The sequence below is a fragment of the Scyliorhinus torazame genome, chromosome 21 (assembly GCF_047496885.1).
Source record: "Scyliorhinus torazame isolate Kashiwa2021f chromosome 21, sScyTor2.1, whole genome shotgun sequence".
Taxonomy (NCBI): domain Eukaryota; kingdom Metazoa; phylum Chordata; class Chondrichthyes; order Carcharhiniformes; family Scyliorhinidae; genus Scyliorhinus; species Scyliorhinus torazame.
Window position 1 is genome coordinate 56,650,946 of NC_092727.1, and position 27,383 is coordinate 56,678,328.

General features: G+C 49.4%; 1 protein-coding gene across 2 annotated transcripts in view; it reads left to right on the plus strand.

Moving 5' to 3' along the window:
* The window catches only part of kirrel3a (kirre like nephrin family adhesion molecule 3a), a 1,049,271-nt gene extending 1,041,078 nt beyond the window's left edge, over positions 1–8,193 (plus strand). For both annotated transcript variants that reach the window (XM_072486819.1, XM_072486820.1), the window contains one exon: positions 4,166–8,193. In XM_072486819.1, coding sequence (XP_072342920.1) covers positions 4,166–4,606 — 441 coding nt within the window. In that variant the 3' untranslated portion in view covers positions 4,607–8,193. The remainder of the gene's footprint in view (positions 1–4,165) is intronic.
* Positions 8,194–27,383: the final 19,190 nt, after the last annotated feature.

Genomic DNA, 27,383 nt, shown 5'->3' on the forward strand with positions numbered 1-27,383 from the left:
ACCCCCCCCCCCCCCCCATGACACGACCCCCAACCCATTCTCTGCACTGAGGAGCTCCGCTCGACGTCACCTGACACGACCCTCAACCCATTCTCTGCACTGAGGAGCTCCGCTCGATCCCCTTGACACGACCCCCAACCCATTCTCTGCACTGAGGAGCTCCGCTCGACCCCCCCTGTCATGACCCCCAACCCATTCTCTGCACTGAGGAGCTCCGCTCGACTCCCCCCTGACACGACCCCCAACCCATTCTCTGCACTGAGGAGCTCCGCTCGACTCCCCCCTGACACGACCCCCAACCCATTCTCTGCACTGAGGAGCTCCGCTCGACTCCCCCCTGACACGACCCCCAACCCATTCTCTGCACTGAGGAGCTCCGCTCGACTCCCCCCTGACACGACCCCCAACCCATTCTCTGCACTGAGGAGCTCTGCTCGACCCCCCCCCCGACACGACCCCCAACCCATTCTCTGCACTAAGGAGCTCCGCTCGACCCCCCCCCCCATGACACGACCCCCAACCCATTCTCTGCACTGAGGAGCTCCGCTCGACGTCACCTGACACGACCCTCAACCCATTCTCTGCACTGAGGAGCTCCGCTCGATCCCCTTGACACGACCCCCAACCCATTCTCTGCACTGAGGAGCTCCGCTCGATCCCCCTGACAAGACCCCCAACCCATTCTCTGCACTAAGGAGCTCCGCACGACCCCCCCCCCCCCCCTGACACGACCCTCAACCCATTCTCTGCACTGAGGAGCTCTGCTCGAACCCCCTGACACTACCCCCAACCCATTCTCTGCACTGAGGAGCTCCGCTCGACCCCCCCTGTCATGACCCCCAATCCATTCTCTGCACTGAGGAGCTCTGCTCGACTCCCCCCTGACACGACCCCCAACCCATTCTCTGCACTAAGGAGCTCCGCTCGACCCCCGCCCCCCGTGACATGACCCCCAACCCATTCTCTGCACTGAGGAGCTCTGCTCGAACCCCCCCCCGAACCCGACCCCCAACCCATTCTCTGCACTAAGGAGCTCCGCTCGACCCCCCCCCCCCCCCCCCCCCGTGACACGACCCCCAACCCATTCTCTGCACTGAGGAGCTCCGCTCGACGTCACCTGACACGACCCCCAACCCATTCTCTGCACTGAGGAGCTCCGCTCGACTCCCCCCTGACACGACCCCCAACCCATTCTCTGCACTGAGGAGCTCCGCTCGACCCCCCCCCCGACACGACCCCCAACCCATTCTCTGCACTAAGGAGCTCCGCTCGACCCCCCCCCCCCATGACACGACCCCCAACCCATTCTCTGCACTGAGGAGCTCTGCTCGAACCCCCCCCCGAACCCGACCCCCAACCCATTCTCTGCACTAAGGAGCTCCGCTCGACCCCCCCCCCCCCCCCCCCCCCCGTGACACGACCCCCAACCCATTCTCTGCACTGAGGAGCTCCGCTCGACGTCACCTGACACGACCCCCAACCCATTCTCTGCACTGAGGAGCTCCGCTCGACTCCCCCCTGACACGACCCCCAACCCATTCTCTGCACTGAGGAGCTCTGCTCGACCCCCCCCCCGACACGACCCCCAACCCATTCTCTGCACTAAGGAGCTCCGCTCGACCCCCCCCCCCCATGACACGACCCCCAACCCATTCTCTGCACTGAGGAGCTCCGCTCGACTCCCCCCTGACACGACCCCCAACCCATTCTCTGCACTGAGGAGCTCCGCTCGATCCCCCCCTGACACGACCCCCAACCCATTCTCTGCACTGAGGAGCTCTGCTCGACCCCCCCCCCGACACGACCCCCAACCCATTCTCTGCACTAAGGAGCTCCGCTCGACCCCCCCCCCCCATGACACGACCCCCAACCCATTCTCTGCACTGAGGAGCTCCGCTCGACGTCACCTGACACGACCCTCAACCCATTCTCTGCACTGAGGAGCTCCGCTCGATCCCCTTGACAAGACCCCCAACCCATTCTCTGCACTGAGGAGCTCCGCTCGATCCCCCTGACAAGACCCCCAACCCATTCTCTGCACTAAGGAGCTCCGCTCGACCCCCCCCCCCTGACACGACCCTCAACCCATTCTCTGCACTGAGGAGCTCCGCTCGATCCCCCTGACACTACCCCCAACCCATTCTCTGCACTGAGGAGCTCCGCTCGACCCCCCCTGTCATGACCCCCAATCCATTCTCTGCACTGAGGAGCTCTGCTCGACTCCCCCCTGACACGACCCCCAACCCATTCTCTGCACTAAGGAGCTCCGCTCGACCCCCCCCCCCCCCCGTGACATGACCCCCAACCCATTCTCTGCACTGAGGAGCTCTGCTCGACCCCCCCCCCCCCCCCCCCGACACGACCCCCAACCCATAACCCATTCTCTGCACTAAGGAGCTCCGCTCGACCCCCCCCCCCCCCCCCCGTGACACGACCCCCAACCCATTCTCTGCACTGAGGAGCTCCGCTCGACGTCACCTGACACGACCCTCAACCCATTCTCTGCACTGAGGAGCTCCGCTCGATCCCCTTGACACGACCCCCAACCCATTCTCTGCACTGAGGAGCTCCGCTTGATCCCCCTGACACGACCCCCAACCCATTCTCTGCACTAAGGAGCTCCGCTCGACGCCCCCCCCCCCCCCTGACACGACCCTCAACCCATTCTCTGCACTGAGGAGCTCCGCTCGACGTCACCTGACATGCCCCCAACCCCCCCCCCCCCAAAGTTCCACCTCACCTTTCAGGGGGTCCTTGACTCACCCCCCAACCACACTCCCCACCCGCACGGCACCCCCGGACCCAATCCTTGTCCTGTGAAAAATGCCAGTTTGGCACATTAGCAGTGCCATTTGGGCATGTTAGCAATGCCAGGCTGACACCCAGGTGGCATTGCCAGGGTGCCAGGCTGGCATTGCTAGGATTCGCAGGTGGCACCAGCAGTACTAGGGTGTCATCATGCCCATAGGGCAAGCTACCTGGGGGCCTCCAATCTCCTGGGAGACCCTCACGAGTGCCATTCTGTCTGGTCCCCTTTTGTGGGGAGCAACATTGAACCGCCCTCGCCAGAGCTCTCAAAGGCAAGGGGGGTCGATCCCACGCCTTGATTATGTCTCGGGAACGCCTGATAGAGTGAGACTAGATGCCCCACTCTAATATGCAGATCTGTCTGAAAGTGATCCCGCCCACAATGGGTAGGATTCAGATCGCAACTCTGCCTGGAAGTGGGATCTCCCGGCATCTACTGGCATTGCTTTTTGGGTCAATCTCACCCGAGAGCTCCTTTCATAGCTGCAGGATATCCCAAAACCAAACACAATCAATGAACTACTTTTAGTTCATATATAGTCTCTGATGTAATGTAATAAATGCATCAGCTACTCACCAAAGCTAATGTAGTAATATAGTAAATGCATCAGCTACTCACCAAGGCTCCTTCGATAGCATTAAAGACGGTTGGGGATGGATAATAAATGCGAATATTGCCAGCGTTGCCTATACACTGTGTACAAATTTAAAAATCTAATTTGCACACAGCAAGATCCCAGCAATGAAGTAATCACCAGATTGTCAGTTTTAATAAAATGACCAAATTCCTGAGGGAAATCAACCTTCTTATGACCCAAAGGTTGATTGTAAGGTAAACAGGATCCTTGCACCCTATTATAATATTTTTTCTATATTGCTTTAATGTAACAGTTGAATTACAATTTAGAAAGAGGGCATCAATAAGAGTAAGAATTATTCTCAACCAACACCATCAAAGACAGATCATCTGGTCATTGACACATCGTGTTTGTGGCATCTTGCTGTGTACAAAATGGCTGCCGCATTTCCCTTTATTACAGTTACTGCACATCAGAAGTTTTTAATTGGTTGCAAAGCACTTTTATGGTTCCTGAGATCATTAAAGGTGCTGGAGAAATAAAAGTTATTTTAATGTAAACTCCCTCAGCTGGACGGTGGTAGATTGGATGAAACAGGCTTTTGGCTTTTTCATCCAATTAACTGGCAACCAATGCCGATCAGTACAACCTGCCTTGATTGTCAGCCGTTTTGTGCTTCATAAAATAGACCTTCCTTCATGCATTTGAACATCAATCAGACTAAAGCAGTTCAAACCAGATTTTGTTTGCTAATACTTTCATTTCCCTTTTTCTCATAGGATCCCACTAATGGTTACTACAGCGTCCGTACCTTCCCAGATCTTCGACCAGCTGGCAACACTGCCCCTGTGGGGTGCCAACCTGACCAGAGACCCAATGTGAAGCAGCGGGTGCCCACCGGCATGTCCTTCTCCACCCTCTACACACAACTGAGTGCAGCCAACCGCATGTACGAGTATGGGCAGCGCTTTGTGTTGGGCAACGGCAGCAGCTCCATCGAGCTGTGCGAGCGGGAGTATCAACGAGGCTCCATGAGCGACAGCAACTCCTTCCTGGACAACCAGTGCAACAGCAGCGTCAGCAGCAACAGCAAGCAGGACAGCTCGGTCCAGTTCGACGAGGCCAGCAAGGCCTCAGCCTCCTCTCACTACTCGCACTCCTCCTCGCAGAACTCAGACTTAACACGACCACTGCAGAGGCGGATGCAGACCCACGTCTAATCCCCGGACTAGCGGCGACTTGGCACCGTCGACTCCCAGCTTTACAGCTGTGTTTCTGCTCTTGTGCTTTCCCTGAAGGTGGAGCCCTGAACAGGGCACTTCCTCTTAAGGTGGATTCTTCCTCGGCCAAGCTTCCCTGATCCCTCATCAACTTGGAACTGCGCAATTGCAACACCGAGTAGCCTAGGCATCAGAACTGCGACAGACTCCATGCCCACTTAATTCTTCACTTGGTGACTCTGAGTACTGAGCTGAACTCAATGATGGTGGGTCAGAGTCCTGTAATAGCTAGGTTTACCTCACCTGAGTCTGCTGGTAACAGGCAGATCTAACAAGGATATCCACAAGGATATCCCTTTAGCCACATCTGGGTCAAGGATCAACCAAGTGGCAACCTAGATAGGTGTACGGTCTTGATGCCAGATTGAATGGCTGACCCCGTATCTCAGCCCCAGTTTGGACATTCTGAATTCTCCCTCAATGTACCCAAACAGGCGCCAGACTATGGCGACTAGGGGATTGTCACAGTAACTTGCAGTGTTAATGTAAGCCTACTTGTGACACTAATGAAGATTACTATTGCATCTACTCAGCCAGGTCAGGTCCAAAGGCCTGGTTATTTTCAGGCCTCACAGTGAGCTACACTGGTACAAGGCTCACTAATCCTTGCACTAGCCTTTGCTCTGAAATCAGTGCACACTCACGGAGTGATGGTGCGTGACAGAGCTTAATGTGAGTTAGCCTCAGTCTCTCCTCAAATCACACAGCAAGGGGAAGAGGGGGAGCAGGGCAGGAAAGCCATGGGTTTTTCAAGGTCTTCCTGCCCTTTATAAGGCAAATTCTAAATTGAATGTCTAGCCAAAGCCATTCTTGTTGCAAAGTTCAGTTCCTTTCTCAGCCCTTCCTATCTCCCCGTTCCTCTTGCTGCCTTCCAGTTAGAGCCTCAGCTCCCTCAGGCAGTTATGTACAGAAAAGTACATTTACTCTCATCACAAGCAGCAAGTGTGGTTCAAATACTGAACCACTGGATGGGAGCACAGTTGCTGTGCACACAAACACTGGGTCACGTGATCCAAACTTCCTCAACACTCAGATCCTGGGCCTGACGGTCCCAGCTCCTGTACACTCAGATATAGGATTGTGCAATCCCAGCTCCCAAAAAACACAAATGTGGGGCCTGTGATCCCAACCTCAACACAGAGATACTGGGCCGAGTGATCCCAGCCTCCTCAACACACAGATACTGGGCCCAGTGATCCCAGCCTCCTCAACACACAGATACTGGGCCCTGTGATCCCAGTCTCCTCAACACACAGATACTGGGCCCAGTGATACCAGCCTCCTCAACACACAGATACTGGGCCCTGTGATCCCAGTCTCCTCAACACACAGATACTGGGCCCTGTGATTCCAGCCTCCTCAACACACAGATACTGGGCCCAGTGATCCAAGCCTCCTCAACACACAGATACTGGGCCCTGTGATCCCAGTCTCCTCAACATACAGATACTGGGTCCTGTGATCTCAGTCTCCTCACACACAAATACGGGCCCTGTCCTAGACTCCTCACACACACAGATACTGGGCTGTGCAATCCCAGCCTCCTTGATACACACTGGGCTGTGCTAATTTAAGGTATCTATGTTTAAAGTTGGCAAGCCAATGCTTTGTATCCTCTGTAAGAGACATGAGCTGCTGTGACAGCATATGAGAAATTGGTGACAGAGCATGGGAAAATGTGTACAAAGATGTAAATAACTTTTTAATCATAGTTTACAGTGTTTCACAGAGTTTTAAGTGTTGCTTCTCCCCCATTCATTTGCATTTGTGCTACCTAATCACCTTTGGTATACCACAGTGAAATATTCCAGTATGGTGGAATAGTAAACGTCTTTCACAACACACCATGTTATTCAGGTAAATATGTGGAAAACACAGCTGCCATATGTTCGTAGATTAGGTACCACAATGCCATGAAACTTTAAGAACTTGTGAATAAGATATGTGAAGTATTGATTACAGGAAATGCATTTCTATAAGAATTTTTGAAATGATTTAAAACAGAATTATTTGTGTTTGTTAGAGAAGAAGTTGCCAGTGCGCACATCAGTTTGGCTGAGCAATTAGGGTCCTTGGCTCTTTCAGCAATCCAGAGGTTGGGGCCTTGTTAAATCAGGCCCATTGCAACAGCTTTAATTTGACAATCAATGAATGTGTGTTTGGGATGTATGGAAGACTGTGACGTGCACAACACAATTTACTTCCAAGAACACATAAAGGAAGGAATGTTAAGCATTCAAAGCCTCCCATCTTTTCAAATACAAAAATAGACTCCAAACTAAAGTTTTAGGAAGACTTGGAATATTATCTCTAACATCAATAGCCTCAGGTCTCCCAATCTGCGAGGCCCCTTCAGCAATGTCACTGAGGGGGACGCTCCCTGTGCTTCCTGGATCAGCTCCACAGTTAACATTTGCGTCCTCAGAAGAGAGGGCAATTGTCACCCTGCCAAATCAGCAGGAAGGGAGTGGAGGGAGCAGGTAAAATGCCACAGCTCCATATCCCTCCCCATTCCTGCCAATTTCCCAATTCTGGCACCCGGTGATTATTGGTGACAGTTGAGGCTCCTGTCGGACAGGAAACTTATTAGAAAATATAAATCAGGGTCCAGTGATGCACAGGGGACCCCACTCGTGTTTATGCCCAACTATGAGAGGGGAAGCTGAGCAGGGTCACCTTGCCAGTGAAAGAAGTTGGAGTAACGCTAGTGAGACCAACCAAGGTTAGTGAAAAATCCTGGAGGAGGAGCAGGGTCTCACAGGAGTATTCTTTCTCCCGGCTGTCCCAGGCTCTCTTTTTGCCATGATCCTGACTGCATTTACCTTCTGTCAGCAGTCTCTTCTCGGTGTCGTCACATGGAATGCTTCACCTGATCTTCATCCTGTCCGATTAACCAACTCTCTGCCACATTTTTTGCCCAGAAGCTGACCAGGCCCCACGAACAAATCATCTAAGAGAGTGATGAAGACGGCTGGTGTGGCTGTGGCTTCGTGATAGCGCTTTCATGTCTGAATCAGGAGGTTGCGGGTTCAAGTCCCGCTCCAGAATACGAACACAAGAATCTGGCAGACACCACAGTGTGGTACCGAGTGAGTGCTGCACTATTGGGGGTGCATCTATCGGATAAAACCCTGTCTGCTCCTTCAGGTGGATGTAAATGATCCCAACACTGTTTTGAAGAAGAGCAAGAGAGTCACCTCCAATGTTCTGCTAATATTTATCCCTCAACCAATATAACAAAAAAAAGATGTTCTTGTCATTATCACATTGCTGTTTGTGGAATCTTACTGTGCAGAAATTGGTTGCCAGATTTCCTACGTTAATACAATAACTTCACATCGAAAGTATCTAATTGGTTGTACAGTGCTTTGGGATGACCAGATGTTGTGAATATATATGCAATTCTGTCTTTCTTTCTTGTGGGAAGATATTTGACTCAAATGTGATTCGCGCATTCTGGGGACGATGTTGTAACAGGACAGGCACTTAAATCAGTGTGGTAATAAACCAGTGCTTTAAATTTCCAACGCCATCTAGAATCTTCCGTCAAAGGAATAACAGAAGCCATTCAGGAGAAGACATCAGTGTGTATTTCAATAGCAAATCACCAGGATTGACGGAGTCCTGAAACAAAGCCAGAAATTGCTGGAATTACTCAGCAGGTCCGGTAGCATCTGGTGAAGAGTCGAAATTCTCCGTCCTCATTTGCAGGCTGGGATTTTCCAGTGGTGCCGAAAGTGAATGGAGTTTTGTCCGGAAGGCCAGATTTTCCGTCCTCACTCATGACGGCTCCCACTATGGACGAGGCCGGGCAATCTCGGCCCAAGTTACCATTTCAGGTCTGTCATGGGCCAGGGTTTAGAGAACCCCAAAGTGTATCATGGAGTTCACCTGACCCACAACTTTTAATAGATTGTGGTATGGGGAGCACACGGCCCACTCTACAGGTGTGGTACAGCAGAAATTGAAAAGTATTTTTTAAAGAAAAACAATGTTTATTCTATGAACTCAAGTTAACCTTTTTCTTTTTTTAAAAAAATATATTTTATTCAACTTTTTCGGCCATACAAAACAGTACAAAGGTTTTTCCCCTTTTTACAACAGCAAAACAATATAAATAACCGTGACCGTATTTTAACAAATAAATAAATAATATATAAACTAAATGGCAACTGCCATAACAAAAATAATAGCTCTCCCAAATATTAAAATCAGCAATTCAATATACATAACCAAGTACCAATATCTTTACAAAAACACCCCTGAGGACCCACCTGAGCCCTCCCCCCCCCCCCCCCCCCCCCCCCCCCTGGGTTGCTGCTGTTACCTTCCCATTTCCTTTATCGTTCTGCGAGGTAGTTAATGAACGGTTGCCACCCCCTGGTGAACCCCTGAGCCGAACCCCTTAGTGCAAACTTTATCCGTTCCAGTCTTATAAACCCTGCCATGTCGTTTATCCAGGTCTCCACGCCCGGAGGCTTGGCTTCCTGCCACATAAGCAGTATCCTTCGCCGGGCTACTAGGGACGCAAAGGCCAAAACATCAGCCTCTCTCGCCTCCTGCACTCCCGGCTCTTCTGCAACCCCGAATATAGCCAGCCCCCAGCCTGGCTCAACCCGGACCCCCACCACCTTTGAAAGCACCTTCGCCACCCCCACCCAGAACCCCTGCAGTGCCGGGCATGACCAAAACATGTGGGTGTGGTTTGCTGGGCTTTTCGAGCATCTCCCACACCCATCCTCTACCCCAAAAAATTCACTGAGCCTTGCTCCGGTCATATGTGCCCTGTGCAAAACCTTAAATTGTATCAGGCTAAGCCTGGCGCACGAGGACGAAGAGTTTACCCTACGTAGGGCATCTGCCCACAGCCCCTCTTCAATCTTTTCCCCCAGCTCTTCCTCCCATTTTCCCTTCAGCTCATCCACCATGTTCTCCCCCTCGTCTCTCATTTCCCTGTATATATCTGACACCCTACCAACCCCCACCCATGTCCCTGAGATCACTCTATCCTGAATCTCCTGCGTCGGGAGCTGCGGGAATTCCCTCACCTGTTGCCTCGCAAAAGCCCTCAGTTGCATGTATCGAAATTCATTCCCTTGGGGCAACCCATATTTTTCCGTCAGCGCTCCCAGACTCGCAAACGTCCCGTCCAAGAACAGATCCCTCAGTTGTACAATCCCAGCTCTCTGCCATGCTCCAAATCCCCCATCTATTCTCCCCGGGACAAACCTATGATTATTTATTATCGGGGACCGCACCGAGGCTCCCGTCATTCCCCTATGCCGTCTCCACTGCCCCCAAATTTTCAGTGTTGCCACCACCACTGGACTTGTGGTGTATTTCTTCGGGAGGAACGGCAGCGGTACCGTCACCAGTGCTTGTAGGCTGGTTCCTTTGCAGGAGGCCATCTCCAATCTCTTCCACGCCGCTCCCTACCCTTCTCCCATCCACTTACACACCATTGAAATATTGGCGGCCTAATAGTACTCACTTAAGCTCGGTAGTGCCAGTCCCCCCCCCCTCTCCCTGCTACTCTGCAAGAACCCCCTCCTCACTCTCGGGGTCTTCCCAGCCCACACAAAACTCATAACGATTTTCTCGATCTTCTTGAAAAAAGTCTTCGTGACCATCACCGGGAGGCACTGAAACACAAAAAGGAATCTCGGGAGGACTACCATTTTGACCGCCTGCACCCTCCCCACCAGTGACAGGGGCACCATGTCCCATCTCTTAAAATCCTTCTCCATCTGTTCCACCAATCGTGTTAAATTAAGCCTATGTAAGGTTCCCCAACTCCTGGCTATCTGGATCCCCAAGTACCGGAAATCCCTTGTTACTCTCCTCAGCGGTAAATCCTCTATTCCCCTGCTCTGCTCCCCCGGATGTACCACAAACAACTCACTCTTCCCCATGTTCAATTTGTACCCTGAGAATTCCCCAAACTCCCCAAGCGTCTGCATTATCTCAGGCATCCCCTCCACCGGGTCCGCAACATACAGCAGTAAATCATCTGCATACAATGATACCCGGTGTTCTCCTCCCCTGAGTACTCCCCTCCACTTCCTGGAGCCCCTCAGTACTATGGCCAGGGGCTCAATTACCAATGCAAACAGTAACGCAGACAGGGGACACCCCTGCCTCGTCCCTCTATAAAGACGGAAGTAGTCAGACCTCTGCCTGTTCGTGATCACACTTGCCACCGGGGCCCTATACAGCAGCTGTACCCATCCAATGAACCCTTCACCGAAACCAAATCTCCTCAACACTTCCCACTGGTAGTCCCACTCGACCCTGTCAAATGCTTTCTCGGCATCCATCGCCACCACTATCTCCGCCTCCCCCTCTGGTGGGGGCATCATCATCACCCCTAGCAGCCTCCGTATGTTCGTGTTCGGCTGTCTCCCCTTAACAAATCCAGTTTGATCCTCATGGACCACCCCCGGGACACAATCCTCTATCCTCGTCGCCATTACCTTGGCCAGGAGCTTAGCATCTACATTCAAAAGGGAAATGGGCCTGTAGGACCCACACTACAACGGGTCTTTATCCTTCTTCAAAAGTAACGATATTGTCGCCTCCGACATAGTCGGGGCCAACTTCCCCCTTTCCCTGGCCTCATTAAAGGTTCTCGTCAAAAGCGGGGCCAGTAGGTCTATATATTTCCGATAAAATTCCACAGTGAACCCATCCGGTCCCGGGGCCTTCCCCGCCTGCATGCTCCCAATCCCCTTTACCCCTCCTCCACATCAATCTGTGCTCCCAGCCCCGCCCTCTCCTGCTCCTCCACCTTCGGGAATTCCAGCTGATCCAGGAAATGCATCATTCCCTCCTTCCCTTCCGGGGGCTGAGCCTTATACAACCTCTCATAGAATGTCTTAAACACCCCATTCACTTTCTCCACTCCCCGTTCCATCTCTCCCTCCTCATCCCTCACCCCACCTATCTCCCTCGCCGCTCCCCTCTTCCTCAATTGTTGGGCCAGTAACCGACTCGCCTTCTCTCCATACTCATACTGCACTCCCTATGCCCTCCTCCACTGTGCTTCTGCCTTACCCGTGGTCAGCAGGTCAAATTCCACATGTAACCTTTGTCTTTTCCTGTACAGTCCCTCCTCCGGTGCCTCTGCATATTGCCTGTCCACCCTCAGAAGTTCTCTCAGCAATCGCTCCCTTTCTTTACTCTCTTGCTTCCCTTTTTGTGCCCTTATGGATATCAGTTCCCCTCTGACCACCGCCTTCAACGCCTCCCAGACCACTCCCACCTGAACCTCTCCATTGTCATTAAACTCCATGATGTGGAGATGCCGGCGTTGGACTGGGGTGAGCACAGTAAGAAGTCTTACAACACCAGGTTAAAGTCCAACAGGTTTGTTTCGATGTCACTAGCTTTCGGAGCGCTGCTCCTTCCTCAGGTGAATGAAGAGGTACCTCCGAAGAGCGCTCCGAAAGCTAGTGACATCGAAACAAACCTATTAAACTCCAAGTACCTTTCGATACACCCCCTCACCCTTAGACATATCCCCTCATCCGCCAACAGGCCCATATCCATTCTCCAGAGTGGGCGCTTTTCCTTTTCCTCTCCTACCTCCAGATCAACCCAGTGCGGAGCGTGGTCCGAGATGGCTATGGCCGTGTACTCCGTCCCTGTCACCTTCGGAATCAGTGCCCTTCCCAGGACAAAAAAGTCTATCCGTGAATATACCTTGTGAACATGGGAGAAGAATGAGAACTCCTTACTCCTAGGTCTGATAAATCTCCAAGGGTCTACTCCTCCCATCTGCTCCATGAAGTCCTTAAGCACCTTGCCCGCTGCCGGCCTCCTCCCGGTCCTGGACCTTGACCGGTCCAGCCCTGGATCAAGCACTGTATTGAAATCTCCCCCCACTACCAACGTTCCCGCCTCCAGGTCCGGGATACGCCCCAACATACGCCTCATGAAGTTTGCATCATCCCAGTTTGGGGCGTACACGTTCACCAGAACCACCGCCTCCCCTTGCAGTCTGCCACTCACCATCACGTATCTACCCCCACTGTCTGCACTATGGTCTTTGCCTCAAACAGTACCCGTTTACCCACTAAAATAACCATCGCATCCAAACCCGAAAGAAACACCTGTCCCACCCATCCTTTACGTAGTCTGATCTGATCTGTCAATTTCAGGTGCGTCTCCTGCAACATAACCACATCTGCCTTTAATTTCTTTAGGTGTGCGAGTACCCGCGCCCTTTTAATCGGCCATTCAGCCCTCTCATGTTCCACGTGATCAACCGGGTTGGGGGGCTCTTTACCCCCCCCCCCCCTTGTCGACTAGCCAGCCCCTTTTTTACCCCAGCTCCTCACCCGGTTCCCACGTACCCGTATATCCCAACGACGGTGCCCTCCCGCCTCGACCACCCCGCTCCATAACAGCTCCCCCTTCCCCTTAGCAGCAGCAACCCAGTTAGCTCCCTCCCCCCCCCCCTCCGCTAGATCCCCCTCTAGCGTAATTACACCCCCCATGTTGCTCCCAGAAGTCAGCGAACTCTGGCTGACCTCGTCTTCCCCGTTTGCCCTCGGCCTCTCACTGTGCGAGGCCCCCACCTTCCTGCGTCCCTGTTCCCGCCATAATTACCATAGCGCGGGAACGAGGCCCGCGTTTCCCACTCAGCCCCGCGTTCCTACCCACCGGCGCCCACAGTTCCTCATACTCCCCCCCCCCCCCCCAAACGAGGGGAAGAGAGAAAATTTACAGGATTAAAGAGTTAACAATTGAAAAATCATCCCCCCCCCTTCCTCGTCCCACATAGTCACCCCACCACTTTGTCCCAGAAGCTCTTTCTCTCGCCAGACTATTCCAGCTTCTCGTCCACTATGAATGTCCACGCCTCTTCTGCCGTCTCAAAGTATTGGTGCTTCCCTTGGTATGTGACCCACAGTCTCGCCGGTTGCAGCATTCCAAATTTCACCTTTTTGTGAAGCACCGCCTTAGCCCGATTGAAACTTGCCCTCCTTCTCGCCACCTCCGCACTCCAATCCTGGTATACGCGGATCACCGCGTTCTCCCACCTGCAGCTCCGAGTTTTCTTCGCCCATCTTAGGACCATCTCTCTGTCATTATAGTGGTGAAACATCACCACTATGGCTCGAATTATTTCTCCTGCCCTTGGTCTTCGCGCCATAACTCGATAAGCTCCCTCCACCTCCAAAGGGCCCGTCGGGGCCTCCGATCCCATTAGCGAGTGAAGCATCGTGCTCACATATGCCCCGACGTCCGCCCCCTCTGCGCCCTCGGGAAGACCTAAGACTCTTAGATTCTTCCCCCTCGAATTATTCTCCAGGGCTTCCAACCTCTCCACACACCTCTTGTGCTGCGCCTCGTGCGTCTCTGTCTTCACCACCAGGCCCTGAATTTCATCTTCATTTTCAGCAGCCTTTGCCTTCACGACCCGAAGCTCCAGCTCCTGGGTCCTCTGCGCCCCCTTTAGCCCTTCAATCGCCTGTAGCATCGGGGCCAACACCTCCTTCTTCAGCTCTTCCACACAGCGCCGCAGGAACTCTTGTTGCTCCGGGCCCCATATCGAACGGCCACCTTCCGACGCCATCTTGCTTCGAGCTTCCCTTCCCTGCCGCTGCTCCGAAGGATCCACTGCAATCCTGCCGCTATCCTCTCCTTTTTTCATCAGTATCCGGGGGGGGATTCCCTTCTATTTCACCGCACAGTGATTTTGGCTGTTTAAAATTGCTGTTGGGGCTCTTATCAAGAGCCCAAAAGTCCATTCCAACGGGAGCTGCCGAAACGTGCAACTTAGCTGGTCATCACCGCACCCGGAAGCCAAGTTAAACTTTTTCAAACATACAGTGAACATCTTAGCAACCATTAATTCAAATACAACCCCCAAACAATACAACACTAAGTAATCCTTAATAACTTCCCAAACAACATCCAGAAGACAGAAGAAACACCTTTTAACAGAAGCACATTAGGTTTACATTCACTACTGAGAACATTTATAATTCTGAATTCACCAAATGATCATGAGATAGTCTTTTCATGGCAGAGAGAACAGCATTACACCTGCTTTGTCTGGCTTCAGCTCCAACCCTGAAAACAAAACTAAAACACACCCTGCAGCAAACAGCCTAAAACAAAAGTAAAAAGCTGACAGACAGCCCAGCTCCACCCACTCTCTGACATCACTGCAGTAGTAAACACCCATTTCTTAAAGGTACTCTCACGACAGATATTTATATACACACCCATTTATAAACACCCATTTCTTAAAGGTACTCTCACATGACACCTCCCCCCCAAGAAAAAAAAATAAACCATCAACTTCAAGATGGTTTCCTTTTTCACCTTTTCACTATCCTTTAAGAAATGCACACAGTAAATATACTTTTTAGTTTCAAAAAACAGCACCCGCAAACAGATATAATAACATAGTCAATTTTTTCTTCTTCTTCCTCCAACTGGAATCCTTTCCGATTGACTGTCTCTTTGAACAAGGAGGTCCTTGCATGATCCGTCCATTTCTCCACACCTCAGCATTTCTCTTTAAAGTCAGATACTTTAATTCAATCCGATCACAGAGTCCCTTGTAATTCTCCAACACAGGAGCATTGGTTATCACAGTTTTCAGGCAGTCAAATGCCTGTTGAAAGTCCACTGAAATTTTTTACGTTTCTTCAGCAAGTCCATCACTGGAGCAACCACGCTACAAAAATTTTGCACAAATGTTCGATCAAATCCACTCATGCCAAGAAATCGCATTATTTCCCTTTGCCTCGAGGGTATCGGAAACTCCTCAATAACTGATGGTTTCACATCCCATTCGACCCTGTCCGATTGTATGGCCAAGGAAAGTGACTTGGGCTTTTCCAAATTCACTTTTGGCTAGGTTTATCACCAAACCCGTCTCCTGAAGTCGATCAAATAACTCCATCAGATGTTTTAAATGTTCTTTCCATGTCTGGCTGAAAATTACCAGATCGTCGATGTATACCGCACAATTGGGTAATCCTGAAACAACTTTGTTAGTTAACCGTTGAAATGTGGCTGGGGCGTTTGTCATACTAAATGGCATAACTTTGAATTGGTATGTACCATCTGGAGTCACAAAAGCTGAAATCTCCTTCGCCCTTTCGGATAAAGGTACCTGCCAGTATCTTGTAAGTAAATCCAGTTTGGAAATAAAAGCTGATTGTCCCACTTTCTCAATGCAATCCTCCAAACGTGGGATAGGATAAGAGTCCATTCTTATAACTGCATTAACCTTTCCATAGTCCACACACAACCGTTGGATACCGTCTGGTTTAGGCACCATCACTATGGGTGAGCTCCATTGGCTGCAACCCACTACAATTATGCCATTGTTAAGCATACTCTCAATCTCTTTGTTAACCTGTGCCAATTTTAAAGGGTTAAGTTTATATGGATGTTGTTGGATTGGAACAGCATTTCCCACATCTACATCATGCATAGCCATTTTAGTACTTCCCAATTTATCTCCACAAACCTGCCCATCGATATCAATAACTCTTTCAGGTCAGTTTGTTTTTCCTATTGAAGGTAACTCAACAGTTTATCCCAATTTCTAAGAACATCCTCGTTTTCCAATTTAATTTGAGGGATGTCAAATTCACAGTCATCTGGATTTGGTTCATCACTTTGAGTTAGAATCATTAAAACCTCCTTTTTCTCTCCTCCCCTTTCAAGGTACCTTTTAAGCATATTCACATGACACACTTGGTGAATTTTCTTTCTATCTGGCGTTTTTACCACATAATTCACCTCATTTAATTTCCTTTCAATATGCTACGGTCCACAAAACCTAGCTTTTCAAGGTTCACCTACCAGTGGTAACAACACTAAAACTTTATCTCCACTGGAAAAACTACAAACTTTGGATTTTTTGTCCACTACCCTTTTTATCACATTTTGTGCAAACTTCAAATGTTGTCCAGCAAATTCACCTGCTCCATTTAATCGTTCCCTAAAATTTGACACCTAATCCAATAATGTAACTTCCAATTTCTCACTCACCAATTTTTCCTCAATTAATTTAATTGGTTCTCTTACTTCATGACCAAAAACTAGTTCAAAAGGACTAAATTTGGTTGACTCATTCGATGCATCCCTAATTGCAAACCGTACGAATGGAATTCCTTTATCCCAATCCTCTGGATAATCTTGACAGTAAGCCCTCAACATTGTCTTCAATGTCTGATGCCACCTTTCTAACGCTCCCTGCGATTCTAGATGGTACACAGTTGATATAAATTGTTTTATTCCTAAGCTATCCATAACTTCTTTGAATAACCTGGAGGTAAAATTTGATCCTTGATCCGATTGTATTTCTATGGGTAGTCCATATCTAGTAAAGAATTTAAGTAATTCCTCCACAATCTTTTCAGCTGTAATATTACATACTGGAATGGTCTCTGGAAACCGAGTAGACACATCCATTTTGGTCAAAAGATATTGATTCTCACTTTTTGTTTTTGGAAGCGGTCCTATGCAATCAATTAGGACCCTTGTAAAAGGTTCCTCAAATGTTGGAATGGGTATTAAGGGCGCTGGTTTTATCACTGCTTGAGGTTTCCCTATCACTTGACATGTGTGGCATTATTGACAAAATTTAACTACATCTTTATGTAGTCCAGGCCAATAAAAATGTTTTTGTATTTTAGCTTGAGTTTTCCTTATTCCCAAATGACTTCCCACTGGTACCTCATGTGGAACTCGCAACACCTCCTTTCTGTACCCTACCGGCAATGCTACTTGATGAACTTCTGCCCACTTTTCATCCACCTGCATATGTAAAGGTCTCCATTTTCTCATCAAGTCATCACTTTTACGGTAATAACACTCTGGTATCCACTCAGAATCCTCTTTCTGATACGTCCATTTTTTTTCTATATCTTTCTGTTGTAACTCCGCCAATTTACCTGAACTAAAAATATCTGCCTCATCCTCCACCTGTTCTTGTTCTTTTTCAATCACCTGATCAAAAATCATTTCTGATAATTGCACTTCAACTTCATCTTCACTCTCTGATTTCTCCTCTTGTCTTAACCTGGGACTTTGCGACCTTGTTACTACACAATCCGGAAAAATCCCAGGATATTCGTCCTTCAACACTTCAGTTGTCTGATTCTCCACTGGTTTATCAACCACAGTAGGCATCACTCCCACCTGCGATCCAGCGATGTCATTACCGAAGATAAACTGTATTCCTGGACAAGATAGTTTCTCTATTACTCCTACTACCACTTCACCACTCTTCACTGGACTTTCCAACCTTACCTTCTACAATGGAACACGACTCCTTTCACCCTTAATTCCACATATTACCACCTTTTCTGGCAACATTCTTCTAAAATTCAATAACTCCTCATCTCTTACCATTAAAGATTGACTAACTCCCGTATCTCTTAAAATTGTGACTTCTTTACCTGCTCTTCCACATGGAGTAAATTTTACCCACACAAGTAAATTCTTCAAAGAGATCTGGCACCTTCTTATCAATCACTTCTTGATCAGGCTGTACCATCTTTTGCCCCTCCTTCGCTTCACTTGGGCTTTCCTTTACCACTTTAACAAACCCCACTGTCTTAGCCTGTTTTACCACATCAGCCTTCCCAGTGCTTTTCTTCAACCACCAACACTGTGACTTTACATGGCCTAGTTTATTACAGTGAAAACATTTGAAACTTTTAATTTCTTTTCCACCCTCCTGGATTTCTTTTTTAATCTGAGGTACACTCTCCTTATTATCTCCCATCAGATCACCTTTACCTTTCCCACTTGAGTATTTCTCATGTCCCCAGTTTCTATCCCTCACAGGCTGAAACTGATGTCGGAAACCAAGCTTTGATTTATGAACTAATTCACAATCATCTGCCATTTCTGCTGCTAACCTCGCAGTTTTAACCCTCTGCTCTTCCACATGAGTTCTCACTACATCAGGAATTGAATTTTTAAACTCCTCCAAAAGTATAATTTCTCTGAGAGCTTCATACGTTTAGTCTATTTTCAAAGCCCTTATCCACCTATCAAAATTACTCTGTTAGAGCCTTTCAAACTCCATGTATGTTTGACCAAATTCTTTCCTTAAATTTCTAAACCTTTGTCTGTAAGCTTCAGGCACTGGTTCATATACACCTAAGATGGATTTTTTCACCTCCTCACACGCCCCAGATACCTCCTCCGGTAGTGATGCAAACACTTCACTAGTCCTACCTATCAGCTTTATTTGAATCAGTAATACCCACATGTCCTGTGGCCATTTCATTTGTTTAGCCACCTTCTCAAATGAAATGAAAAAGACTTCCACCTCCTTCTCGTCAAACCTTGGCAATGCTTGGACATATTTAAATAGATCCCCACTAAGCCTTCGACTTTGACGCTCTTTCTCACTATCCTCATCACTATCATCCAACTGTAGTTTCCCTTTACGTCTGCCAATTTTAACTGACTGTCATGTTTCATGGCCATTTTCTGAAGTTCAAACTCTCTCTTTAATTTATCCCTGATCTGTATCTCGCTTTCTCTTTCTTTTTGTTCTGCTAGGGCTATTCTTTCTTTTCTCCTTTCTTCTCTCTTTTCTTTTTCCTCTCTCTCTGTTTCTTTTTCCTCTCTATCTCTTTCTCTTTCTTTTGCCGCTCTCTTTCTTTTTCCTCTCTTTTGTATTGAAGCTGCTTTAATTCTTTCTCATGTTCCATTTGTTTAATTTGTAACTGAATTTTTGCCATTTCCAATCAGTCAAACTATCTCAGGCAACTTTAAATGCTTAGCTACCGCCATAATTACCTCGTCCTTTCACATTTTGTCAGGTAATGTTAACTGCGATGTTTTTGCCAAATCTAACAGTCTGCTTTTAGTCTCTGTCCGTAAGGCACTGCATGTGACCGTCTCCACCCCCAAAAACTTCAGAGCCCCTGAAAGAGCCATTGTCCACAACACACTCCCTACTTAAACTAGAATACCACACCTGATAAGCAACCATAATATGCTCACCCCTCACTGTCTTTAAGTTCACTAAGCCAATCCAATAGATAGACCTTTATCCTGGACAAGCCCCCAATTTGTTATGAGCCAGGGTTTAGAGAACCCCAAAGTGTATCATGGAATTCACCTGACCCACAACTTTTAATAGATTGTGGTATGGGGAGCACACGGCCCACTCTACAGGTGTGGTACAGCAGAAATCGAAAAGTATTTTTTTAAGAAAAACAATGTTTATTCTATGAACTCAAGTTAACCTTTTTCAAACATACAGTGAACATCTTAGCAACCATCAATTCAAATACAACTCCCAACGAATACGACACTAAGTAATCCTTAATAACTTCCCAAACAACATCCAGAAGACAGAAGAAACACCTTTTAACAGAAGCACATTAGGAGAACATTTATAATTCTGAATTCACCAAATGATCAAGAGATAGTCTTTTCATGGCAGAGGGAACAGCAATACACCTACTTTGACTGGCTTCAGGTCCAACCCTGAAAACGAAACTAAAACACACCCTGCAGCAAACAGCCTAAAACAAAAGTGAAAAGCTGACAGACAGCCCAGCTCCACCCACTCTCTGACATCACTGCAGCAGTAAACATCCATTTCTTAAAGGTACTCTCACTACAGATATTTATATACACACCCATTTAAAAACACCCATTTCTTAAAGGTACTCTCACATGACAGATCTGTGGCCTTTGATCGGAACTCACCCTGGTTCTGATGAGAGGTCAGAGTGTAATTGCTTCAATGCACTTACTTACCCTAGTCAGGGGGCCATCCAATGTTCGGTTCATAATATGCAAGGGCCAGACACACATCGAGTAGGCAAGGCGCGTGGCGCCACCCTTCCTGAAGTGTAGGTAGACCTGGCTCAAAGATCTATGAGCCAGAAATGAATCTAAACATCTCAGAAAATGTCTGCTCCAAATATCACTTCTTGGTTGAAAGCGGCGAGTACTTGCAACAAAAGCTGTATCCCAAACTCACGTTCCCCTTTGAACAGTTAAATCCTGTGCCCACGGCCCCAATGAGTTTGACTGCGTTTGATTTTTGTGCACCAAATCAGTCAAGATAAAATGTGAATAAATTATGCAAATGGTAAAATGTGTGGTTTGTTGTCACCCAAATATCTCAAAACAAACGCAATGTGGTTCTGTGCTCTCACACCATATTCATCAAGAAGCAGAAGACAACTTGCCAAACTGCATCGTTATGGTTGCTGTTTAATCTTGCCCCTTTATGAAATCCTATAGCAGCATGGCTTCCGTGGTTCCCAGAATACCTAGGGGCCCTGCCCAGTTGCCATAGGGACATCTTGTTGTGGTTGGGCTATTTGAGCAGCTGGTTGGATCTGTGGTCTAGCGTCCCAAAATGAGCAGTTTTTCTTATCCTGAGATGGATATGAAACTGCCAATGTCGCACAAACCAAATAAGCAACTTCTTTTGGGGGTCTGAAAAGGTTCACTGTCCTCATATTTACACCTTTAACCTGCCCACTTTCTAACCATTCCTCTGCCAGCTACTTTTATCCCTACCCCTCAACCTTACCATATCCTCCAATTGGTACTATCTCTCAGGACAGTAAAATTGGACTGGACCAGCCATATGAATTCTGTGGCTACAAGAGCAGGTCAGAGGCTGGGAATTCAACATCTTATCCCCAAAACCTGTCCACCATCTGCAAGACACAATCAGGAGTGAGGTAAAATACTTTGTACTTTCCTGGATGAGTGCAGCTCCAACACTCAAACAATTTAACATCATCCAGGACAAAGCAGCCCACTTGATTGGTGCCCAATCCACCACCTTCTCAAAGGCAATTAGGATTGGTCAATGGAGGTTGGCCTTTCCAGCAATGCCAACAAGGTTGTCAATTACTAAAAATAACATAGATGGAATCTGAAGTTCAGCTTCAGGGAGCTGAACCTTCTCACTCCAGGATGCCCTGGACTCCATTGCATTTCAAAATGGTTCTGGTTTGGGGGGACTTAATTAGCCAGAAAGAGGTTAAAGTTCCTCTGCTTTCTGCAAGATCCCAGACCCAGCACTTATTTATCCCTCTAACAAATTGTTCTTCCTCTGTCCCCAACAGAATAACAATCAGTTTGCTCCGGGGGGAATATCCTAACTTTCGGGCTCTATCTTCTTTTGCCTCTTGCCGATTCTCTGGAGGAGAGAGTTTGAGGGAGCGAATGGGCTCATCACACAAAGGCCCTGCTCATATCACCAGCTAACCTTTGAACTTAGCCACTTTCCTTCCAATGGGCTATTTGAAAACCACCTTCTAGAGCTCAACCACTCACACTGGCTGGATTCCTGACTCTGAGGCTATGTCCTCACGTCAGCGTGGGAACCATGGCGTTTTACGCCCAAAGATTCGTTTGGCTGGGGGCTAACATGCTGGTAGTGTAGAACATCCGGCTCTAGCTACCGATATGGCCCGGAGAATTGCCGGGACCATGGCTGCCATTGCGCACGGCGGCGGCCTACAGCGGCCGCGACGTGCAACATGGCGCCGGCCGCGGGCGGACCCAGCCTGCAAAATAGTGCCCCCTCCTTTGGCCGGCTTGCGAGATCCAGACTACCCCCCAACAGTGCCGCCAGCCCCTGACAAAGTCCCCCCTGCCCACGGGTCAGCCCGCCCCCGACTGTGGCGGCGGCGGACTGAGACTGCAGCCGCCACGCTGAGTTCCCGACGAAGCATAGCACACGTGACTGACGCCACCACAAACTAAGTTGTTTTCGGCTCAGTATAGCTGGCAAAAAGCAACGGGGGCAGAGCATCGGGGGTGGGCCTCAGGCACCCCGAAAGCGGCGCTGCCCCCGATTTGATTGGTAACGGATATTTTCCGACCGATCAGCGAATGGGATTTTGGCGTCGGCGACCGGAGAATCCCGCCCTCTATCTCTACAACCTTCCTTTTCATGTAAGTATCCAATTCTCCTTTGGAACTTTCTATGGAATTCATCTTCACCACCCTTTCAGACATTGTATTCCAGATTACAACAACTCACCACATGTAAATAAAAATTCCGTGACCAGACGCATTTAAAGCTGCCATTGGTCGATAGTTGATTTATGACCTATTTCACAATATGCCCTTGATGCCATGGGACCCCCTTTCAGCACTCTCCCACAGTCATGGCAAAGTCTTTCTGAAAATACAATTTGATATAAACTTTAACAAACTGGGTGGAGTTTGTCAGGAATCATTACTGGTTTCTGAAGACCCCTCAACAGATAATAAGTTGGGGAGAGTGGATTTTCTGGCCATTCTCGCCAGCGGGATCTTCGGATCCCATCGATGGCGAACCTCCCATCCTTTTAATCTAATCTTTATTATTGCCACAAGTAGGCTTACATTAACACTGCAATGAGGTTACTGTGAAGATCCCCTAGTCACCACCCTCCGGCACCTCTTCGGGGACACAGAGGGATAATTCAGAATGTCCAATTCACCTCACAAGCACATCTTTGGACTGTGGGAGGAAACTGGAGCATCTGGAGGAAACCCACGCAGACATGGGGAGAACATGCTGACTGCACAGACAGTGACCCAAGCCGGGAATCGAAGCTGGGACCCTGGAGCTGTAAAGCAATGGTGCTAACCACTGTACTACCATGCCGCCCACGATGGGTTATCCGGCAAGGCGGGGGTGGAATCAACTGGAAAGTCCGGTGACAGCGACGGGAACAGAAGATCCCGCTGCTGGCCAACAGCGGGCCGCGTCTCGCTGCCGAGAAACATACAGCAGGGGCCTCTGGAAATTCCCCCTCCAGCCCACCCCCCAGTCATGTGGCCAATCATTGGTCGTATTTTTAATAATTCTTTTCATTAAACACAAGGATCAGTAGGAGCCCATTCAGACTCTTGAACTTGCTCTACTATTCAGTCAGATTATGACCGTGCTCTACTTCAACTCTGTGTACCCACTTTAATCAATACTTTAACAACAGAAGTCTATCAGTCTCAGTTTTAGAAAGTCCAAAGCACCCCGAACATCCACAGCCTTTTGGTACAGAGAATTGCTGATTTTTACTATCGAAGAATGCTTTCTGATTTCATTGATTAATAGCCCAGGTCCAATTTGAAAATTATCTCCCATATTCGGAAGCAGATCATCCGCGTATAGCGAGACCCTGTGCTCCAGCCCCCCCGCACTATCACCTGCCAGACCCCCGACGTTCTCAGTGCCAATGGCTCTAAAGCCAGGGCAAACAGTAGTGGGGAGTGTGGGCACCCCTGCCTCATCCCCCGGTGCAGCCTGAAATAGTCTGAACTCACCCGATTCATCTGCACACTCGCAATGGGTACCTGATATAACAACCAGACCCAGTCCACAAATCTTTGCTCAAACCTAAACCGCTCCAGAACCTCCCACAGATATTCCCACTCCACCCAATCAAAGGCCTTCTCTGCATCCATGGCAACCACCATCTCTGCTTTCCATCTCTCTGGAGGCATCATGATCACATTAAGTAGCCTCCTGATGTTGGCCGCTAGATGCCTCCCCTTCACGAGCCCCATCTGGTCCTCCCGTATCACCTCTGGCACACAATCCTCTATTCTCAAAGCCAAGATCTTAGCCAATAGTTTGGCATCTATATTTAGCAGGAAAATTGGTCAGTAGGACCCACATTGTTCCGGATCCTTTTCCCACTTCAAAATGAGGGAGGTCGAAGCCTGCAACAACGTCGGGGGAAGAACTCCCAACTCCCGTGCCTTGTTAAAAGCCTTTACCAGCAGTGTCCCCAATACCCCCAAGAACGTCTTATAAAATTCCATCGGGTACCCATCCGTACCTGGGGACTTGCCCGATTGCATCGCCTCCAGCCCCTCCATCACTTCCACCAGCCTAATTGGGGCCCCCAGGTCCTCCACCAACTCCGAATCCACCTTCGGGAACTCCAACCCCTCTAAAAGCCACGTCATCACCTCCGCCCCGACTGGGGGTTCCGACTCATACAAGTTGCTGTAAAAGTCCCTAAACAACCCATTCATCCCTGCTGGGTCCAAGACCACATTCCCTCTTGCGCCCTTCACTTTCCTGATCTCCCTCGCAGCCTCCTGCTCCCTCAACTAGTGCACTAGCATCCTGTTCGTCTTCTCCCCATACTCATACACCGCCTCTCTTGCCCTTCTCAACTGCCCCACTGCCTTTCCCATAGATAGTAGCCCAAACTCCATCTGCAGCCTCTGCCGCTCCTTTAGCAGCCCCACCTCCAGGGCATCTACATACGTCCTATCCACCTGCAGCATTTCCTCCACTAGCCTTTCTATCTCCGCCTTCTCCCTCTGTGCTCGAATTGATATAAACCCCCCCCCTGACTATTGCCTTCAGTGCCTCTCATACCGTACCCACCGAGACCTCCCCCATATCATGAATTTCCACGTATCTTTGGATGGCCTACCTCACCCGCTCACATACCTCTTCCTTCACCAACAACCCCACATCCAACCTCCATTGCAGGCGCTGACCCCCCAGTTTGCTCACCCGCAGACCCACTCTGTGCGGAGAATGGTCCAACACCTCTATTGCCGAGTACTCAACATCCATCGCCCCCACCAGCAACGTCTTATCGAACACAAAAAAGTCTATTGGGAAGTACACCTTATGCACATGGGAGAAGAATGAAAATTCCTTCGCCCTCAGTCTTCCAAATCTCCACAGATCTACCCCTCCAATGTGCTCCATGAACCCGCTTCGCTCCATCACTGTCGCCAACATCCTCCCCGGCCTCAAACTCGACTGATCCAGTCTCGGATTTAGAACCGGATAAACCACAACAACCCCCCCCCGCCCCAATAATTAGCCGATGCAAGTCCAGATGGGGGGTCCTCCCCAGCACCTGCCTCATAAATTTGATGTTCGGGGCATAGATGTTCGCTAATACCACCGGCATTCCCTCCAATTTCCCACTCACCATAGATACCACCCCCCAGAGTCAGCCACTATAATTCCCACTTCATACACCACCGCTTGTTGATCAAAATCACCACTCCTTTCGTTTTAGAATCCAATTCTGAGCGAAATACTTGCCCAACCCATCCCTTACTCAGTCTAGCCTGGGCTCCCACCTTCAGATGAGTCTCCTGTAGCACAGCCACATCCGCCTCCAATCGTTTTAAACGTGCGAGCACACAGGACCTCTTGACCAGCCCATTCAGCCCTCGCACGTTCCGTGTGACCAGCCTGATCGGGGGGAACCCTGACCCCCCCCCTGCCAATCAGTCATAGCCCCTCTTGGACCAGCCTCCAGCCCACGTCCCACACTTCCTCAGGCCCGACCTCGGGTGCCCACCATCATCGCTCCTTCACCTACCACTTTTTAGAAGCCTTTCCCCTGTCAGCAGTTCATCCCCCCTCCTGCCAAGTCCTCAGAACAACAACCCCAAACCCCATCCCCCCCACTAAGCACCTACTCACCCCCCCCCCCCCCCCCCCCACTGTGCTTCCGTGAATTAGCCCGCCCAGCTAGCCTGGTAGCCCTGCCCATGGCACCTAGCATCCTACCCCCCACTGATTCCCCTGCCGCCCCCCCCCTGCCTAACCATCCTGCTAGTGCAAACAAAACAACCCCACCCTAAATTCAATCTAAGAGAACAACCCGCCCATCCCCCACCAAAGAATAGAACAAACTGTGGCCATCTAAAATGGCCACCGCAAAGGATAATGGGAATTATAGTCAGGTTGGGACACAGACGGTACACAGCCCCTGTGTATTGTGCAAAGGGAAACCAGACCTAACAGAAGCTCACACCTGCTAAAGGTCAATCACTGATTTCCCCAGGACAATGAGACACGGATCGAAATGTAGCAACAGTAGCCGACTTGGAGGTGCCTATTTACCCTATTTGGAAGTGCATACATGCCTTGGACAAAAGCAGCTAGGCCAAGCCAGCGAGGTACCCGCCCCCAATTGGCCAGAATCGATTATGGTGATCGAAACCCTATCGATCCATTGGATCCTGAATTGGGACCGCCCAAAAGGGCGCAAAAGATCGGGAGGATAAGAAGAACTGCACAACCAGTATTTGGCCTCTTTTGGGACCGGCCTCAGCTCCAACCAACTGCAGATTATCAACCAGCCAAGTTCAAGGACCCGCGATCTCTACCTGAAGGACGAGCCTAAGCCAAGACAAACCTGAAGACTTCCAGCCGACACACGTGAGGATCCAAATAAAGGCCTTGTCTGCCCTGCACAGAGCTGGTCACTCCGAAGTTAAGTAAAGGTAATTTGAGTTGTTAGGTGTAGTTTAATAAGTAGCCGCGTGTAGGTTATTACATAGCACCAAGCCTGTGTCTAATAATAAATAATAATTGAACTAACATACTGGTTGTGTGGTCATTTGTCCAATACAAGAAACGTACTCACGTCTGGTGGTTCAGGTAAAAGAGCAACAAAACCCAGAGCAAAATAATGGCCCCAAACACAGTATAACACTGTCCCAACCCAACCCCAGAAACACAGCGCAAAGCGTCTCCACCAAAGTTCAATGTCCTCCTTCTCCTGCCAGTCTATTGGCTCTGACAAACTCCACCGCCTCCTCCGGTGTGCTAAAGTACAGTTCCCAACCTTTATCGGTCACCCACAAGCACGCCGGATACAGCATCCCGAACTTCACCCCCTTCTTGAAGCTCGCTCACCTCGTAGCGAGCTCTGCATCCAGGTCCTGATGCACTTGGATTTCATTGTCCGCCCAGGTGCAGCGC